Raw genomic sequence first — 18,923 nt, forward strand, 5'->3', positions numbered from 1 at the left:
TTTATCTCCCTTCCTGAAGATAGTTACAATTGCGGCAGTCCTGAAGTCCGGTGGGGGAGTGGGGGGAGCTTTTTTCCCCTCCCAAATCCATAGAATGAGTGCATGGAGTCTTGAAGTAGCAAAAGCCCACCAGCTTTGAAAACCTCAGCTGCAATACCACTGGGGCCACAGGCTTTGTTGATTTTCATCCATTTGATTGCTTGTTGCAGCTCTCCCATCAATGGTGGTTCATCCCTGGATTCTACCACAGGATACTGGGGGATAGACTGAAGAGTATCAGCTGCCACTGTGGATTCACGGTTGAGGAGTTATTGAAAATGTTCTTTCCAGCATTGAAGGATGGCATTGTCATCCTTAAGGATGGAGATACCATCCTGTGAGCAAAGGGGATTTTGTTCATTTGATCTTGGTCTATAGGTGGCCCTGGGGGCTTCAAAAAAGCTTTGCATGTCATGATGGTCGGCATATTGTTGGATCTCTCAGGCTCTCTCTTCCCACCACTTGTCCTTTATCTTCCGGATTTGTCTTTGGGTATCAGCCTTGAGCTGTTGGAACGCTGCCTTCTTGACTTGCAGCCTTGCATTGTTCTGCCAGGCAATGAAGGCTGCTTGTTTTTGTTCCAGGAGGTCACATATTTCAGCATTGCTTTCAGAACCAGTCCTGATGACGACAATGCTCAAACTCAATGGTCTGGACACAGGAGTTCATTTGACTTTATTTGTTCCCACTGTTCTGAAATTGAGTTGGATGCATGAAGAATTTCCAGATTGGTTATGAGCTGCACTTGCAATTCCTCTCTTCGGTCAGGCTGCTTTACAGCGGAGACATCGATCTTCTTCCTCTTGGACTTTTGGGTTTTGTGGTGCCTTGGTGCTAGGTGAATGTTCATCACCGCTCGAAAAAGTCAATGATCTGTCCAGCAGGTATCAGTTCCCTGCATGGATCGAGTGATACAGACATCAGTCAGATCTTTGACTTGAACAATGACATAATCCATGAGGCGCCAGTGCTTTGATCTAGGATGCTTCCATGTGGTTTTGTATTTGTCCTTCTGGTGGAAGAGGGCGTTTGTTATTATGAGACCATGCTGAGCTCACTTTGTCAGCAGGACGACACCATTTGCATTGGCTTTTCCAACCCCTTTTTCCCAATGTTTCCTCTCCAGACATTGGAGTCACAGCCAACCCTGGCATTAAGGTCCCCCAAAAGGATGATCTTCTCTTCTTTTGGGATGGTGCTGAGGACTTAAAGGTCAGAATAGAACTTTTCCTTGACATCTTCATCGGAGTCAAAGGTCGGGGCACAAGCGCTGATGAAGGTAGCATGTTGACTAAGGCTGATCTGTAGGTAAAGTGTCATGAGTCTTTCATTTATGCAGTTGGGAGCTCAGGCAGTGCAACCAAGATCCAATTCTGGATGGCAAACCAACTCCTTAAACATGAGGGTAGCTATCAGCTTTCCTTTCCAGTAGAAGGTGTATCCCCCTTCAGCTGCCCCTCCCTGGAAAGTGGGTCTCACCGAGGGTGGGGATGTCAATTTGGAGTCATTGGAGATACGATCGCAGTTCTTCTTTCCGGACAGTCACTCTTGAGATTATCCATGACTCTTCTGACATTCAAAGTTGCAAAATTTGAAGTTTTCTTTCTTTGACCACGGAGATGGTGATACTGCAGGGTGTGGTTCCCCAGCCAGGAGAAAGTGGGACAGCCTCTTTCTGGGATTGCAGATTCTTGACTCGGTTCATAGCCTTGTCCCTGTCGCCAATTCTCCATCGCCACAGGACTTGGCAAATGTACCCTGGTAGAAGCCTGCGCGTGTCTTTGTTTAACGTGGGGACCTTGGGATTCCATCATTGTCTACACCATCTTGACGGACTGGTAGTCAGATTTCGATGATGTGTCGAACCACAATGGCCGGGACCACCTTGCCACTGCAGCTTTCTTCCGCCTTCGCAGCCAGTGAGACGCATAGTCTGTCCTCACCTGTTCTGCCATTGAAGACTTTTAGGACCGCACTTTATCTGGCACCTCCCCTGACCTTGCTGCCATATGGTTTAAGATCTAAAACAATTAATCTTTTTTATTGCTCCAACAATATTTTGTTTAAACCCATTACACACATAGGACATGTTAATAATAAATACTTCTTTCTACTGCTGAGATGATTTCAGACAGCTAACAGCGCTTTATGATATCTAACTGACTAATGATTTGTCATGCCTGACTAAATCAGTTGAATTCTTTGAGCAGCTCACTAACAGGGCAAAGTCCTAGGGAAAATTGATGTACAGAGAGATTTGGGTGTTCAGGTCCATTGTTCCCTGAAGGTGGCAACGCAGGTCAATAGAGTGGTCAAGAAGACATACGACATGCTTTCCTTCATCGGACGGGGTATTGAGTACAAGAGTTGGCAGGTCATGTTACAGTTGTATAGGACTTTGGTTCGGCCACATTTGGAATACTGCGTGCAGTTCAGGTCGCCACATTACCAAAAGGATGTGGATGCTTTGGAGAGGGTGCAGAGGAGGTTCACCAGGATGTTGCCTGGTATGGAGGGCGCTAGCTATGAAGAGAGGTTGAGTAGATTAGGATTATTTTCATTAGAAAGGCGGAGTTTGAGGGGGGACCTGATTGAGGTGTACAAAATCATGAGAGGTATAAACAGGTTGGATAGCAAGAAGCTTTTTCCCACAGTGGGGGATTCAATTACTAGGGGTCACGAGTTCAAAGTGAAAGGGGAAAAGTTTAGGGGGGATATGCGTGGAAAGTTCTTTACGCAGAGGGTGGTGGGTGCCTGGAACGCGTTGCCAGCGGAGGTGGTAGACGCGGGCACGATAGCGTCTTTTAAGATGTATCTAGACAGATACATGAATGGGCAGGAAGTAAAGAGATACAGACCCTTAGAAAATAGGCGTCATGTTTAGATAGAGGATCTGGATCGGCACAGGCTTGGAGGGCCGAAGGGCCTGTTCCTGTGCTGTAATTTTCTTTGTTCTTTATAAGGGAATGGCCTAGATTTTGCAGTCAATGGCAAAGGAACAGCACTTGCCATTCACCTTGCTGACAGCTGCCCACAAAGTTTTTGTGCACTTTTGAGAGGAGACTTGTTCTCATCTGATCCTGTGTGGTGCCCACAACAAGGCGTCTGTGAGCAGGACAAGAAACAACAAGGCTCTTCAACCAAACATACTGAAGAATCTTCACTGAGACTCACAAAGTCTAAACCAGGAAGTATAAATTAGATCATGTACAGAAAGCTAAATACAGGTGTGTTTGTGAGAGAGAGAGAGAGAGAGAGAGAGAGTGAGTGAGTTGGGGGGTGGGGGTGGGAAGGGGAGAGGGAGAGTGGAGAGATAGAAAAAGTGAAAAAACAATTTATTTTAAATATCCAACACTAATTAAGCTCTGAAAGAATGAGACTCCACACTCGCAAGATTATATTTTTAGGGTAAGAGAGAGTACTTGGCAGTGATCATCACTTACTCTTGAACGCACCAGCATTAACTTTTTCTGGCATCTTTAGTGCGCAAGTACAGCAACTTCACACCACTGCATTGATTTCAGTGGTGAGTCTTTTAGCAAGCACTGTTGCAGGGCACCTCATGGAGGACCTCTGACAGCAACTTCTGGATTTCTGCATTTAACTGTGCATGACAAAAACATGGACAAAAGAGCTGAACTCAAGAGGTGAGGTGAGAGTGACTGCCCTTGACATCAAGGCAGCATTTGACCGAGTATGGCATCAAGGAGCCCTAGCAAAACTGGAGTCAATGGGAATCAGGGGGAAAACTCCCTGCTGGTTGGAGTCATACCGAGCGTAAAGGAAGATGGCTGTGGTTGTTGGAGGTCAATCATCTGAGCTCCAGAACATCACTGCAGGAGTTCCTCAGGGTAATGTCCTAGGCCCAACGATCTTCAGCTGCTTCATCAATGACCTTCCTTCAATCATAAGGTCAGAAGTGGGGATGCTCGCTGATGATTGCACAATGTTCAGCACCATTCGCAACTCCTCAAATACTGAAGCAGTCCGTGTAGAAATGCAGCAAGACCTAGACAATATCCAGGCTGATAAATGGCAAGTAACATTTGCGTCACACAAGTGCCGGGCAATGACCATCTCCAACAACAGAGAATCTAACCATCTCCCCTTGACATTCAATGGCATTACCATCGTGAATCCCCCACAATTTACATCCTCGAGGCTGCCATTGACCAGAAACTGAACTGGAGTAGCCATATAAATACCGTGGCTACAAGAGTAGGTCAGAGGCTAGGAATCCTGCGGTGAGTAACTCACCTCCTGACTCCCCAAAGTCTGTCCACCATCTACAAGGCACAAGTCAGGAGTGAGATGGCATACTCTCCACTTGCCTGGATGGGTGCAGCTCTAACAACACTCAAGAAGCTCGACACCATCCAGAACAAAGCAGCCCGTTTGATTGGCACACCATCCACAAATATTCACTCCCTCCACCGACGCACAGTGGCAGCAGTGTGTACCATCTACAAGATGCACTGCAGCAACGCACCAAGGCTCCTTAGACAGCACCTTCGAAAACCACGACCTCTACCACCACGAAGGACAAGACCACCTGCAAGTTCCCGTCCAATTAACACACCATCCTGACTTGGAACTATATCGCCGTTCCTTCACTGTCACTGGGTCAAAATCCTGGAACTCCCTTCCTAACAGCACTGTGGGTGTACCTACCTCACATGGACTGCAGCGGTTCAAGAAGGCAGCTCACCACCACCTTCTCAAGGGCAATTAGGGATGGGCAATAAATGCTGGCATAGCCAGTGACACCCACATCTCATGAATGAACAAAAAAAAAGTGATGGAAATTGCTGTCTGAATTAATTCACTATAGTGGAGAGCACGAACATCCTTACTGTTATTCACATTGCAAAATCTAGGCCATTATCTATACGGACTTCCAGAAGGCAGTCAATGAAGTACCACACAAGAGATGATTAGCAAATAAGACAGTGCACTGTACTGCCAGTAACCTTTTGAGTTGTGTTGAATTGGTTGTGAGGTAGGAGACAGACAATGAGGATAAATGGTAGGTACTGTGATTGGCGAGAGATGCAATAAGTGATGCTCCTCAAGGATCTGCTTTGGGGCCTCACTTTCTATGATCTCATTATCTAAGTGAATGGCAGAGCAAGCTCAAGAGGCTGAATCGTCTAATCCAGTTCCCGATGCTTCCATTCTCTGGAATTTCCCTCACGAAAACCCGTGATCTCTCTACTTCTTCCCTTGTAAGTTTCCTTAAAGCCCATGAACAAAAGTTTAGCTGTGTAGCACCTGTGTTTTTGCCACTACAGCTGCCTTTTCGGGCCCAAAATGGCATCCGCACCACACGCACACACTTCTGGTGTGGGCCGTACAAGACATCATTTTGGATAGGCCGCTAGTGTGGGCACAGCGATATCATGACATCCGTCAGCGTGTAACACTGACTTGATGCTAGTGCTGCCATTTGCGACCTAAACACTACTCCAGCTAACACGGTCTCTTAATCTTGCACAGGTGAACATTCGGTTAACAGCAGGAAGGATGCTTCACCAACACTATTTAAAGGGATCAACCACTTTCAGGTTAGTTGAAGATTGATTTCTACTGGCTGGAGGTTTGTACTGTTAAAGTTGGCGAAGTCTATAGGGAGTGATGCGACATGTGACGAAGGCCTTGGTTCTCATTTCAAGAGTTCTACTTACACCATTTGTTCCTAGCTATGGGTGCTGTCATTTCTATCCCCCTTGTCCTGCAGCACGGCAGGCAGAATGAGCAGAGGCAACACAGCAGACAAGCTGTGCTACACAACACAGTGGCGCAGTGGTTAGCACCGCAGCCTCACAGCTCCAGCAACCCGGGTTCAATTCTGGGTACTGCCTGTGTGGAGTTTGAAAGTTCCCCCTGTGTCTGCGTGGGTTTTCTCCGGATGCTCCGGTTTCCTCCCACAAGCCAAAAGACTTGCAGGTTGGTAGGTAAATTGGCTATTATAAATTGCCCCTAGTATAGGTAGGTGGTAGGGGAATATAGGGACAGGTGGGGATGTGGTAGGGATATGGGATTAGTGTAGGATTAGTATAAATGGGTGGCTGATGGTCAGCACAGACTCGGTGGGCCGAAGGGCCTGTTTCAGTGCTGTATCTCTAAACTAAACTAAACTGTTCGGAGAGAGAAGACGAGCAGGGGGAATAGGACTCTCAGTAGGAGGCCACATCCACCAGAATCTTCAGGGAAGAATTCTCCTATCCTAACCTCAGCGAGGGACAGTGTGTGCAACATCTCTGGTTCATTAAGGAAGTGCTCACAGAAATCTGCCACCTGTTGCAGGCAGACCTGCAATCTCAGATGTAAAGGTGATCATGGCCATGAACTTCTTCGCATTGGGTCCTTCCAGAATCGAGCAGGCCACTTCTCTAGCACCTCGCAGTTACTGTCCACTGTTGTATAGGGGAGGTTACTGACACTCTGTAAGTAGAGAGATGGGAATACATTGCATTCTCTATTTCCAGAGAGAAGCAGGCAGAGTGAACACATGGCTTCATCAGGATAGTGAGCTTAGCCATGGTGCAGAGTGCCACTGACTGCACACATCGCTTTGCAGGCACGACATGTAAATTCAGAGATGTACCGCAACTGCGAAGGGTCTTACTCCCTCAATGCCCAACTGGTGTGTGACCATACTCCGCATATCATGCAGGTTAATGCCCTCTATTCTGACAGCAATCATGATGCCTTTGTTCTCTTGACAGTTCGCTGTACCATCAGCATTTGAGCCACCATGAGAAACCAGAGGATGGCTCCTGAGTGACAAGGGCTATCCACTGAACATGTTCCTCGTGACCCTGGTGTGCAACCCATGCATACATAGGCAGAATACGCATGATGAGAGTAATGCTGCCACAAGAAATGTCATGGAGCTATTGGGTTCCTTAAGCAATACTTCCACTGCCTGGACTGCTCTGGAAGAGACCTGCACAACTCTCCAGAGCCCATCACGATTCGTCATGGTGTGCATCCTGTACAAATATTTTGTGCCTGCAATATCAGTAGACAAAAACTGAGAAACTTAAGGTACTAAAAGCTGACAGACACCCAGAACCCGATGGCTTACATCCCAGGAATCAAAAAGAGGTAGCTGGAGAGATACCAGAAGCATCGGTCATTATTTTCCAAAATTCTGGAACGATCCCAGCAGTTGGGAAGTTTGCCAATGTAACACCACTATTCAAGAAAGGAGGGAGGGAGAAACAGGGAACTACATGCCAGTTTGCCTGACATCAGTCGTCAGGAAAATGCTGGAATCTACTATTAAGGATGTCTTAACAATGCACTTAGAAAATCATAGTATGATCAGACAGAGTCAACACAGATTTATGGAAGGGCAAACATGATTGACAAATTTATTAGAGTTCTTTGAGCATGTAAGAAGCAGGATGGACAAAGGGAACCAGTAGATGTAGTGTGTTTGGACTTGCAAAAAGCATTTGATAAGGTGTCACATAAAGGTTTACTGCACAAGATAAGAGCTTATGGTGTTGGGTGTAATATATTAACACGGATAGAGGATTGGCTAACTAACAGGAAACAAAGTGTCAGGATAAATGGGTAATTTTCAGGTTGGCAAACTGTAACTAGTGGGGGGCCACAGGGATCAGTGCTTGAGCCTCAACTATTTACAATCTAGTCATGACTTGGATGAAGGGACAGAGTAGATTGTAGCCAAATTTGTGGACAACACAAAGTTAGGTAGGAAAGCAAGTTGTGAGGAGGAGACAAAGAGTCTGCAAAGGGATATAAATAGGTTGAGTGAGTGGCACAAATTTGGTAGATGGCATATAATTTGGGAGATGTGAGGTTATCCACTTTGGTAGGAAGAATAAAATAAAAAATTATTTAAATGGAGGGAGAGTACAGAATACTGTAGTGTCCTCGCACATGGATCACAAAAAACTAACATGCAGGTAGAGCAAGTAATTAGGAAGGCAAATGAAATGTTGACCTTTATTGCAATGGGAGATGCCGTATATAAGTAGGGAAGTCTTGCTACAACTTTACAGGGTGTTGATGAGGTCACACCTAGTGTACTGCATACAGGTTTGGTCTCCTTACTGAAGGAGGGATATACTTGCATTGGAGACAGCTCAGAGAAGGTTCACTAGGTTGATTCCTGGGATGAAGAGGTTATCTTATGAGGAAAGGTTCAGCCTATACTCACTGGAGTTGAGAAGAATGAGAGGTGATCTGATTGAGAAATACAAGAGTCTGAGGGGGCTTGACAGGGTAGATGCTGAGAGGATATTTTTTTTTTATTCATTCATGTGATGTGGGCGACGCTGGCCAGGCTAGCATTTATTGCCCATCCCTAATTGCCCTTGAAGGTGGTGGTGAGCTGCCTTCTTGAACCGCTGCAGTCCATTTGGGGTAGGCATACCCACAGTGCTGTTAGGAAGGGAGTTCCAGGATTTTGACCCAGCGACAGTGAAGAAACGGCGATATAGTTCCAAGTCGGGATGGTGTGTGACTTGGAGGGGAACTTGCAGGTGGTGGTGTTCCCATGTATTTGCAGCCCTTGTCCTTCTAGTTGGTAGAGTTCGCAGGTTTGGAAAGTGCTGTCTGAGGAGCCTTGGTGCATTGCTGCAGTGCATCTTGTAGATGGTACACACTGCTGCCACTGTGCGTCGGTGGTGGAGGGAGTGAATGTTTGTAGATGGGGTGTCAATCAAGCGGGCTGCTTTGTCCTGGATGGTGTCGAGCTTCTTGAGTGTTGTTGGAGCTGCACCCATCCAGGCAAGTGGAGAGTATGCCATCACACTCCTGACTTGTGCCTTGTAGATGGTGGACAGGCTTTGGGGAGTCAGGAGGTGAGTTACTCGCCTCAGGATTCCTAGCCTCTGACCTGCTCTTGTAGCCACGGTATTTATATGGCTACTCCAGTTCAGGTTCTGGTCAATGGTAGCCCCTAGGATGTTGATAGTGGGGAATTCAGCCATGGTAATGCTGTTGAATGTCAAGGGGTGATGGTTAGATTCTCTCTTGTTGGAGAGGGTCATTGCCTGGCACTTGTGTGGTGCAAATGTTACTTGCCACTTATCAGCCCAAGCCTGGATATTGTCCAGGTCTTGCTGCATTTCTAGACAGACTGCTTCAGTATCTGAGGAGTCACGAATGTCCTGAAGATTGTGCAATCATCAGTAATCATCCCCACTTCTGACCTTATGATTGAAGGAAGGTCATTGATGAAGCAGCTGAAGATGGTTGGGCCCAGGACATTACCCTGAGGAATTCCTGTAGTGATGTCCTGGAGCTCAGATGATTGACCTCCAACAATCACAACCATCTTCCTTTGCACTAGGTATGACTCTAGCCAGCGGAGGGTTTCCCCCGATTCCCATTGACCTAAATTTTGCTAGGGCTCAAATGCTGCCTTGATATCAAGGGCAGTCACTCTCACCTCACCTCACGAGTTCAGCTCTTTTGTCCATGTTTGAACCAAGGCTGTAATGAGGTCAGGAGTTGAGTGGCCCTAGCGGAACCCAAACGGAGCGACACCGAGCAGGTTATTACTAAGCAAGTGCCGCTTGATGTCGCTGTTGATGACACCTTCCATCACCTTACTGATGATTGAGAGTAGGCTGATGGGGCGGTAATTGGCCGGGTTGGACTTGTCCTGCTTTTTGTATACAGGACATACCTGGGCAATTTTCCACATTGCAGGGTAGATGCCAGTGTTGTAGCTGTAGTGGAACAGCTTGGCTAAGGGCGCGGCAAGTTCTGGAGCACAGGCCTTCAGTTCTACTGCCGGAATACTGTCATGGCCCATAGCCTTTGCAGTATCCAGTGCCTTCAGTCGTTTCTTGATATCACGCGGAGTGAATCAAATTGGCTGAAGTCTGGCATCTGTGATGCTGGGAACTTCAGGAGGAGGCCGAGATGGATCATCAACTCGGCACTTCTGGCTGAAGATTGTTGCAAATGTTTCAGCCTTATCTTTCGCACTGATGTGCTGGGCTCCCCCATCATTGAGGATGGGGATATTTGTGGAGACACCTCCTCCAGTTAGTTGTTTAATTGTCCATCACCATTCACGGCTGGATGTGGCAGGACTGCAGAGCTTCGATCTGATCTGTTGGTTATGGGATCGCTTAGCTCTGTCTATCGCATGCTACTTACGCAGTTTGGCACGCAGATAGTCCTGGTTGTAGCTTCACCAGGTTGACACCTCATTTTGAGGTATGCCTGCTGCTGCTCCTGGCATGCCCTCCTGCACTCTTCATCGAACCAGGGTTGGTCTCCTGGCTTTATGGTAATGGTAGAGTGGGGGATATGCTGGGCCACGAGGTTACAGATTGTGGTTGAGTATAATTCTGCTGCTGCTGATGGCCCACAGCGCTTCAGGGATGCCCAGTTTTGCATTGCTAGATCTCTTCTTAATCTATCCCATTTAGCACGGTGATAGTGCCACACAACATGACGGACGGTATCCTCAATGTGAAGGCGGGACTTCGTCTCCACAAGGACTGTGCGGTGGTCTCTCCTACCAATACAGTCATGGACAAAAGCATCTGCAGCAGGCAGATTGGTGAGGACGAGGCCAAGTATGTTTTTCCCTCGTGTTGGTTCCCCCACCACCTGCCGCAGACCCAATCTAGCAGCTATGTCCTTTAGGACTCGGCCAGCTCGGTCAGTAGTGGTGCTACCGAGCCACTCTTGGTGATGGTCATTGAAGTCCCCCACCCAGAGTACATTTTGTGCCCTTGCCACCTTCAGTGCTTTCTCCAAGTGCTATTCAACATGGTGGAGTACTGAGTCATCAGCTGAGGGAGGGCGGTAGGTGGTAATCAGTAGGAGGTTACCTTGCCCAAGTTTGACCTGATGCCATGAGACTTCATGGGGTCCGGAGTCAATGTTGAGGACTCCCAGGGCAACTCCCTCCCTACTGTATACCACTGTGCCGCCACCTCTGCTGGGTCTGTCCTGCCGGTGGGACAGGACATACCCGGGGATGGTGATGGCAGTGCCTGGGACATTGTCTGTGAGCTTTGATTCCGTGAGTATGACTATGTCAGGCTGTTGCTTGACTAGTCTGTGGGACAGCTCTCCCAACTTTGGCACAAGTCCCCAGATGTTAGTAAGGAGGACTTTGCAGGGTCGACAGGGCTGGGTTTGTCAATCTCGTTTCCGGTGCCTAGGTCGATGCCAGGTGGTCCGTCCAGTTTCATTCCTTTTTGTTGACTTCGTAGCGGTTAGGTACGACTGAGTGGCTTGTTAGGCCATTTATGAGGGCATGTAAGAGTTAACCACATTGCTGTGGGTCTGGAGTCACATGTCGGCCAGACCAGGTAAGGACAGCAGATTTCCTTCCCTAAAGGACATTAGTGAACCAGATGGGTTTTTATAACAATCGACAATGGTTTCATGGCCATCATTAGATTGGCTTTTAATTCCAGATTTATTAATTAGGGCGACGCAGTGGTTAGCACCGCAGCCTCATAGCTGCAGGGACCCGGGTTCGATTCTGGATACTGCCTGTGTGGAGTTTGCAAGTTCTCCCTGTGACTGCGTGGGTTTTCGCCAGGTGCTCCCGTTTCCTCCCACAGCCAAAGACATGCAGGTGATAAGTAAATTGGCCATTGTAAATTGCCCCTAGTGTAGGTAGGTGGTAGGGAATATGGGATTACTGTAGGGTTAGTATAAATGGGCGGTTGTTGGTCGGCACAGACTCGGTGGGCCGAAGGGCCTGTTTCAGTGCTGTATCTCTAAATAAAATAAAAATAAAAATTAATTTCAAATTCCACCTTCTGCTGTGGTGGGATTCGAACCCCTGTCCCCAGAGAAATACCCTGGGTCTCTGGGTTACTAGTCCAGTGATAATACTACTACATCACCTCCTACCACAGGGGAGTTCTTCCTGGTGTCTTGGCTAATAATTAGACCTCAAGCAACATCACTAAAACAGATTATATGGTTAACACATTGCTGTTTATGGAACTTTGCTGTGTGTAAATTGTCTTCCATGTTTCTTACATTAAAACAGCGACCACATGCTAAAAGTACTTCACTGGCTGTATAATATTTTGTTACATCCCAAGATCATGAAGTGGGTTATAGCAATACAGCGGATGGTGGAACAATGAAACAATTATATTGGCAGAACACATCACCTTTGGCCACTTTTCATTGCTTAGGGGCAAATTCCAGACAGCAACTGAGTGTTGTCTGGAGGACGATGGTCTAAAATGAACTGCAAACTCAGGGTCTTACGAAGTCTCTTTTTGATGTGAGAGAATTTATGGTTCCTCAAAGTACAGCACATTTTCTTACCCAGCTGGTAATGAGAGGCATCCTCCATGCCCCTTCCCTATCATGCTGGGAGCATACACCTTTGGGTACCAGATGTCCCTCAGTTTCTCACCTGAATGATCATTCCTTACAGGTGATGCAAGACAGTGTCAGCAAACTATATGACCATAGACAGATCTCTCTACCGAGTTTTGTCCTATATTTATGGAAAGAAAGGAGAAGGAACTTGTATTTATATAACACCTTCTCCAACCTCAGAAAATTTCAAAGCTAATGAAGTATTTCTGAAGTGCAGTCACAACATTGTTGTAATGTAGGAAACACAGCAGCCAAGCTCCTCACAATAAGATCCCACAAACACCAGGATAAATATTGTCCGGGACATTAAGAAGAACAATACTGGTCTTCTTTGAATACTGTCATAGGATCTTCTACAATCACCTGAGAGCAGACAGCGCCCAAGTTTAGCATCTTATCGATAATACGGCCCTCCGACAGCACTGTGCATCAAGTGTTTGCCTAGTGTTGCTTATTCCAATGTTCTCCTGGCTGTCCTCTCATTTTACATCCTCCATAAACTTGAGTTCATCCAAAGGTCTGCCGCCCTATCCTAACTTTCACCAATTCCATTTCCCCATCACCCCAATCCTCAGTGACCTACACTGGCTCCCTGTCCGGCAATACCTCAATTTTAAAATTCTCATTCTTGTTTTTAAATCCCTCTATGGCCTCGTTCCTCCACATCTCTAACTCCACCAGCCCAACAACTGTTCGAGATCTCTGCACCACCAATTTTGGCCTCTTCCAAATCCCCAAATTTTTAATGTTCCATGTTGGCAGCAATGCTTGCAGCTGCTGAGGCCCTAGACTCTGTAAGCTCTAGAATTCCTTCCCTAAATCTCTCCACCGGAGCACCCGGCGGAAACCCACGCGGTCACAGGGAGAACTTGCAAACTCCGCACAGGCAGTACCCAGAACCGAACCCGGGTTGCTGGAGCTGTGAGGCTGCGGTGCTAACCGCTGCGCCGCCCCGTTTGATTATACTCCTGCAAAGCACCTTGGGACCATTTACTATGTTAAAGCCTCCATATAATTGAAGTTGCTGTTATTATAGATTATGTGGGCTTCAACCCACAACTTTGTAACTCAGAATGCTACCACTGAGCCAAGACTGACATCATTAGATAACAGTCAGAAGTGGGAACCCTGGCTAATCTTTTTTCCTTCCTTGTTTAGGTGTGTTGAGGTCAATAGCTGTGCAAATTCAGTACAGACAAGGGTTTGAATCTAGACGCTTCTGGCCTATGTAACTCAATACTACACCACAAGGTTCAGTACATCGAGAGTTCCACAATCCCTTTTATTTTTGAAACTTGACCCAATAATATTGTGTCATCCACTTGACAGCGATGGGATTGTTGAGTTAAATGTAGATGCCAAAAATCCTGAAGTAGATACACAAATTGCACAATCTGAGTCTGCCAGTGAATTAGTCAACACATTGTAGACCCTTACCAATTTGAACCTGCGCCTGGTGGTCTGGCACAGCCAGAGCTGGCTGGAGGGAAAGGATGAGTGGGGAGTTGCCAGTAACAAGCGTGGTTCGACTGAGAGAATTAAGCACAGCTGGTCCAGAGAAAACAACGGAGCCTGCGGTCACCATGAACATGAGCTCTTGATTCGCTTGAAAAACCTGGAATGAGCAAGGGAAAAAAAACAAACAGAGCAAAAATGAAATGAGTACAGCCCAACAATGCCATGCATTAATAATGACTGATTTCTGAAAGCTTCATTTTTCTAATAGATTAAGAACATGAAAACTGCACTTTGATGGAATATTATTCCACAGCACAAATTCAACCATTGGGCAAATATAAAATGGTGCATTTAATCAGGAACAGCCATTCAGATAGATAATACTTATGAACTTAAGAGATAATTGAATGCATTTCTGGAAAGAAATGTATCATGAGATATGCTGAATAGACAGGTACATCTTTGAAATAGGTATGAGCCTTAAAAGGAGCACCTTATCATGCCACTCAAACACCTCAGAGCTCCAAGTACAAAGTAAGTACCATAAACATTTAACACACGGTAAGATCCCATAAACTATAATGCGATGGATGACCAATCTATTTTTAGTGACTAAAGGAGAAATGGTGTCCAGAATACTTGGGAGAACCTCCTGCTCTTCTTCAAACAACAGCTATGGAAATTCTGCATAGGATGAGGGGAAATGGGGAATACTTGGATATGGATATGGTACTCCACGGTTCCATACTAGGTTTAATTTTGTTCTTGGTATATATAAATGATTTGGACTTGGGCACATGCAGCATAATTTAATTTTTTTAATCCATTTTTGGAATACAAGCATCGCTGGTAAGGCCAACAATTATTGCCCATTCCTAGTCTCTTGCAGAAAGAGGTCCTTCATCTTTAATCACTGAAATCCCTGTTAAGATACTCCTACAAATGCGTTAATTTTCTGATGACATAAAGGAAGACTGTAAGGAACTTCAGGAGGATAGACAGGTTAGCCGAACAGCCAGACGTGAAGAACATGTAATTTAAGTGGTGAAGCATGAGGTAATACATTTTGGGATGCAAACAAGGAACAGAAGTTCATTTTTAAAGGAAAGATACTGGAAGATGCAGATTAGCAAAGAAACCTAGGGGTTTAAACACACAGTTCCCTGGAAGCACAGGACAAAGCCATAAAAAGACCAACTGCATTTGGCTTTTATAAATGCAAATTTTATAAATTTTATAAAGCAAAAAAAAGTAATGATAAAAAAAAATTTGTTACACAGATTATTATCTGCAATTTTGGGTGCCTCATAAAAGAAAGGCGAGTAAGGCAATTCAGTGCTTTGAACAGCATGGGAAACTTCCATTATGAGGATAGACAAGATACCAGGATGTCTTCCACTGGAGCAAAGAAGGCTAAGAGGAAATTCAGTACATTCTGAAAATTCTAAAGAGCTTTGATAAGTTGCACAAGGAAAGAATATTTCCTTTGTTTGGAAAATGAGTGAGGAAGAGGGGGAATCATTAATATTAAATTGTCACTAACAGAGGAGAGGGATTAGGAAACATTTCTTTAGTCAAAGGGTTGTTGGAATATGGAATGTTATCTTTTATGGCAAAGGGATTCGTTTTGAATTCCAGTAAAAGGCCAGCAAAAACAAAATGGGCCAAATGGCCTCCATCCTTCTGTGTTAACTACTATGGTTCCAGGCACACCTGATAAAGGAAAACTTCTCAAAACACTTTACATTAAGTAAAGCAAAACAGCAGATGCCAAACAGGAGGTGGAATAAGAAAAAATTGAGGGATAAAGTCATCAGCTTGGAATGTATCTACAGAAACTGAAAATGTACTTGCTTTCACAATTTAGCATTGACACAATAATTTTAAAAAACAGTCCAACGGAAAACTTAACATTTGAACAAATATTGTAAGATTATTTCATTTTGACTTGCTTGTCAAACAAACCCATAAAACAGCCAACAGATGGCAGCAGGGTAGTAAAGTGGTTTCCTTGGTAATCATTCATTCATTCTTACGTTCCTTTTCAGAGGTTTGTGTAATATAAGGGTTTGAAAGGGTTAATGTTGAGACAGTGTGAGGAATACCTCTCACCATGATGATGTAAGAGATCAGATGTGAGAGAAACTTGAAGGAGAAGCAACATGGCTTCAGAGAAGTCATAGAGACTTATGTAAAGTCATACATAATTAAAAGATAATAAATGAATTAGGTAAAATTACTGAAGACTCAGTAATCTCTCCTCGCTAACAAAATAGCCAAATATACAAATGGTGGCAGACTAACCAAATATACAACATGGTGAACAGTGGTGGGTCTTACCATAAAGCACCCAGAAGAATCTGAAGAAATACTTTGAAGAAGGCTGACATGGGAAAAGTACCAAAACTGCAGAACTTGAGAAGAGGCTGTGAAAGACTCCAGAGCTGATGCATGGATGAAGGAGGCATGGAGAATCGGGGGAATCGGCTTGCAGAGGCATTCAGGCTGCACCACATAGGCAGGTAGTCTGTGAAAAAATTCCAGTCCAGCAATCACAGGCTTCGAGTTGGAGAATCAAGCAACGGTTTGGTGATCAACCCGTAAAGAGGGTAAAAATTTGTTCCTAATGACAGTAGACAGGCAGCACCGGGAAAATCAAAAGTTCTTAGTGAGGACAGATCCGAGGTCTGCGCCATTACACGTGGCAACCACAAGAAACAGAACAACAAAGAGGCTGCAAATACTCAATACTCCAAGTTAAGGGAGTAAAAAGAATATGGAAAGAAACGCCACAAAACTGCATTTAGGAAATAAATACAGAGTCTAGCGGCGAGATTTTACAGGGAGAAACGGTGACCACGGGACTCAGCGCGGGGCTAAAAAATACAGGAAAACCTCAGATACCGGAGGGAAAATTTTAAAAAGAAAGTAAACTACATAGAAAGCGATGGATCTTAAATTCACAATACCAGAGACACTTGGGGATATGGAAGGACCAAATCAAACTCAAAATTGGTCACTCTGGCAAAAAAGATTTCTGAGATACTGAATTGCTTCCACATTTGACAGCCAGTCTGAAGCAGAGCAAGTTAACACATTGCTGTATTTCACTGGGGTAATAGCAGACAATCTTATTGCAAGACAAAGCATTAATGAGACATCAGATAAAGTTGATGAAGTTTTAAAAGCTTTCAATAACTATTTTAACCTGAAGAGCAATAAGATTCTGGAAAGGGCAAGATTTAACAGAAGGATCCAGAAACCAGTGGATGCTTTTATTAATGACCTTTACAGATAAGCTGAAGGATGTGAATGTGGTGACCTAAAAACAGAATTAATATGAGACCACATTGTAGTAGGTATTACTGAGAATCCCTATCAGATTTATTGCAGTCGAAGGAAGACCTCACCCTAGACAAAGCAATAGAGCTGGTGAGACAAGCGGAGGTCAGGAAGACCAACAGAGTAATCCTGAGAGGTGAAGAAAAACCTTGGTTCAGGAAACCTCCAGTGACTGTATAGTTCCTTAAGCACAGGGCTGTAAAAGAAGCACCAGAAAAGAAGGCACACTGGGGAGTGGGGGGAGTGGGGGGGGGTGGAGTGTAGGACGCTATGAAGCCCTGACAGCAGTGTGGTGCTAACAGTGTCCTACAAACAAAGCAGAATGCTTCCATTGTAAGAAAATAGGCCATTTTGGGAAGATGTGCCTAAGTAAAATCTCTACTCCCACAGGTTTGAAAGAAAAAGCCTTCATGCATAGAATCATTAATGAAGTTGAACGATCTCCATCAAGACAGAAATCAGAAAACTACTTTGGTCAGATTAATGAACCTAATCAGACATTCTGGTCTGCAATTATATATGTCAACGGACATATCACCAATCTTAAAGTGGACACTGGAGCAAGTGTAACGGTTTTATCAGACAATGAGCCGTGGTTATCAACGTATTACCTGCACCAGAAAGTCAGTGACATGGCCCAAGAGGGTTTGAACTAAAAATCAAGAGAAAGCTACAGGTAACACTCCAGTACAAGGGAAAGCAGATATTGGAAACACTGTATGTTCTATGGAATCAAGAATTCTCTCTCTCAAGCAAAAGAGTTTGTATTGGCTTTCATCTTATAAGAAAAGCGTAAGACGTTAAGCAACAATAATCCAGGAGTTACTTTCAAAAAGATTTCCCAAAATTATTTACTGGTCCAGGAAGATGGAAAACCAAATATAAAATTACGTTGCAAGACGCTAAACCTGTATGTATTTTCATGCCTAGGAAGATACCACACCTACTAATGAAGCAAGTCCAAAAAATAGCTAGGAGAGATGAACAAGATGAGAGTCATCTCTCCTGTTATTGAACCAACAGAGTGGTATTGGGAATGGTTCCAGTTCCTAAACCTAACGGTACTCTTCACAGTTGTGTAGACGTAACTCAACTTAATAAGACTGTGGCAAGAGAAGTCATCCGATGTCCTCAGTGGACGAAAACTCAGCAAAGTTATCCAATAGTACCATGCTCACAAAGCTTGGCGCGAATAGTGGCTTTTGGCAAGTTCCGTTGGACAAGAAGTCAAGATTATTGACATCCTTCATTACTCCGTTCAGAAGATTTTGTTTTAATCTTTTACCATTCGGTACAACATCAGCACCAGAGATATTTCAATGAACTATGTTGAACATTCTAGAAGGACTTAAAGGAGTAATATGCCATATGGGTGACATCTTGGTCCATGTTGAATCCATTGAAGAACATAACCTGAGGGTAGAGCAGTTTTGAATCGTCTACCAGAAGGCGGCCTGACACTTAATGAAAAGTGTGAATTCTCGAAAATGTCTATTTGTTTCTCAGGACATATTGACAGTAACAATGGTATAATGGCAGACCCGCAAAAGACAACAGCCATTAGTGAATTCCCACTTCCTACTTCCGTCCAAGATCTTCAAAGAATCCTTGGAATGGTTAATCAATTGGCAAAATGTTACCCAATCTAGAACAAGGTACTGAGCCCTTAAGACAACTATAAAGGAAAGCTCAAGCATGGTGTTGGAATGCACATCAGGAGCAGGCAT

General features: G+C 44.8%; 1 protein-coding gene across 5 annotated transcripts in view; it reads right to left on the bottom strand.

Moving 5' to 3' along the window:
• The window catches only part of si:ch211-1e14.1 (UPF0606 protein KIAA1549), a 405,473-nt gene that overhangs the window by 180,583 nt on the left and 205,967 nt on the right, over positions 1–18,923 (bottom strand). For all 5 annotated transcript variants that reach the window (XM_068051054.1, XM_068051057.1, XM_068051053.1 and 2 more), the window contains one exon: positions 13,834–14,011. In XM_068051054.1, coding sequence (XP_067907155.1) covers positions 13,834–14,011 — 178 coding nt within the window. The remainder of the gene's footprint in view (positions 1–13,833; positions 14,012–18,923) is intronic.

The sequence above is a fragment of the Heterodontus francisci genome, chromosome 18, assembly GCF_036365525.1.
Source record: "Heterodontus francisci isolate sHetFra1 chromosome 18, sHetFra1.hap1, whole genome shotgun sequence".
In the NCBI taxonomy this organism is placed as follows: domain Eukaryota; kingdom Metazoa; phylum Chordata; class Chondrichthyes; order Heterodontiformes; family Heterodontidae; genus Heterodontus; species Heterodontus francisci.